We start from the raw sequence: 1,377 nt of genomic DNA on the forward strand, positions 1-1,377 counted from the left end.
ATATATATATATATATATATGAACGCTTTTTTAGTAGTTATATTTTCGTTGATGCTAATTATCTATCAATATTAAAAATCTGATGACGTGGTGTGATAAAAATCCAATCTTGTTAATTGTCACATAATATTTTTTTAGTCGACTATTCAATTTATTGTAGCCGTTTATTTAATATAATACAATTAAAACAATAATACTCATAATGTTAGAGTAATCATTAGAACCACACCCATATGTTAATGAAACTAATAATATGATTTATCTTTTCCGTTGAAGTTAGCTTCATATATTTGATTAATTTAATTATGATTATATTCTGCTTATCTCTTTTTCAATGGCAGAATGTTCACAGAATCATGCAAGCGTATAAGGCTGATGAAAAGTTCAGAGGCTGTTGGATTAGGTAATACATAAGTTCTTAAAATATACATGATATACATTACTAGTGATCTCATCTCTTTCTGATAACCTAAACTTGTTATATATTAATACTAAAATTCGTTTACCAATTTCTTTTTCCCTGTTTTTTTTTTTTTTTTTTTTTTTTTTTTTTTTTTTTTTAACAGCTCCGACACCATACAACTCCAGATCATACACAAGCACGAATTAAGACACAAATCAACTGAAATTGGAGAGACTCCATGAATGTAAATATAGTAGCTTAAATTAGGTGTAGAGTTTGCTTTTTGTTTAAAGATAAATGAGTAATCGAAAAAGGTGTGAGGGTCTTTTTAGTGGGACTCGAATTCAGAGCATCCTCATCGTGTCCTACTACTACTAGACTACGCCTGTATGGCTTAGTCAAGCATAATGAAACGTCTTTGTTAAATATCAGTATGAATTAATAAGAAAGAAGCCATTAGATGATTGTACTTCAGCCATATATATTAATGTTCTCATATTTTATTTTATTTGATGAATTTCGCTTGTACTATATACATCAGTTGGTTAAGCAAAGTAACCTTATTGTGGTTTAATAATTTTAATACATCCCTGGTCATCTTTAACTTTTTTCTCAACATATTGCTATGCTCGGAAAGGGAAAAAAAGGGTACTAGGCATGGCATATTTATAAGATCCAGTTAGCATACTGGTGATTAATAAAAATTTCTAGATTCAACAACTAATAATGCAAAAACATAAAAACAACTAGAAATTGGTATCGCGGTTCGGTGTGCACACTTATATTCATAGGGTAACGCCCATACAGTAAACAATCCACTAAGATAAAATGATTACAAACACTACTCGCTTTTACACATTTAAAGTCTCATTCATTGATGTTGTCGTCGTTGTGGAGAATCCTCTTAGTTGCCTTGTCCAGCGAGCACTGCTCGTCTTCGAACTGCTCGACGAACTCCCTTTGACTGGCAGTGG

General features: G+C 30.9%; 1 protein-coding gene across 1 annotated transcript in view; it reads left to right on the forward strand.

The window, feature by feature from the left end:
* Positions 1-873, forward strand: part of LOC21408287 (auxin-responsive protein IAA1) — a 3,647-nt gene extending 2,774 nt beyond the window's left edge. The window contains exons 4-5 of the mRNA XM_024167328.1: positions 342-403; positions 567-873. Coding sequence (XP_024023096.1) covers positions 342-403; positions 567-610 — 106 coding nt within the window. The 3' untranslated portion in view covers positions 611-873. The remainder of the gene's footprint in view (positions 1-341; positions 404-566) is intronic.
* The last annotated feature ends 504 nt before the right edge of the window (positions 874-1,377 follow it).

Source organism: Morus notabilis, unplaced genomic scaffold, assembly GCF_000414095.1.
Source record: "Morus notabilis unplaced genomic scaffold, ASM41409v2 Scaffold100, whole genome shotgun sequence".
In the NCBI taxonomy this organism is placed as follows: Eukaryota; Viridiplantae; Streptophyta; class Magnoliopsida; order Rosales; family Moraceae; genus Morus; species Morus notabilis.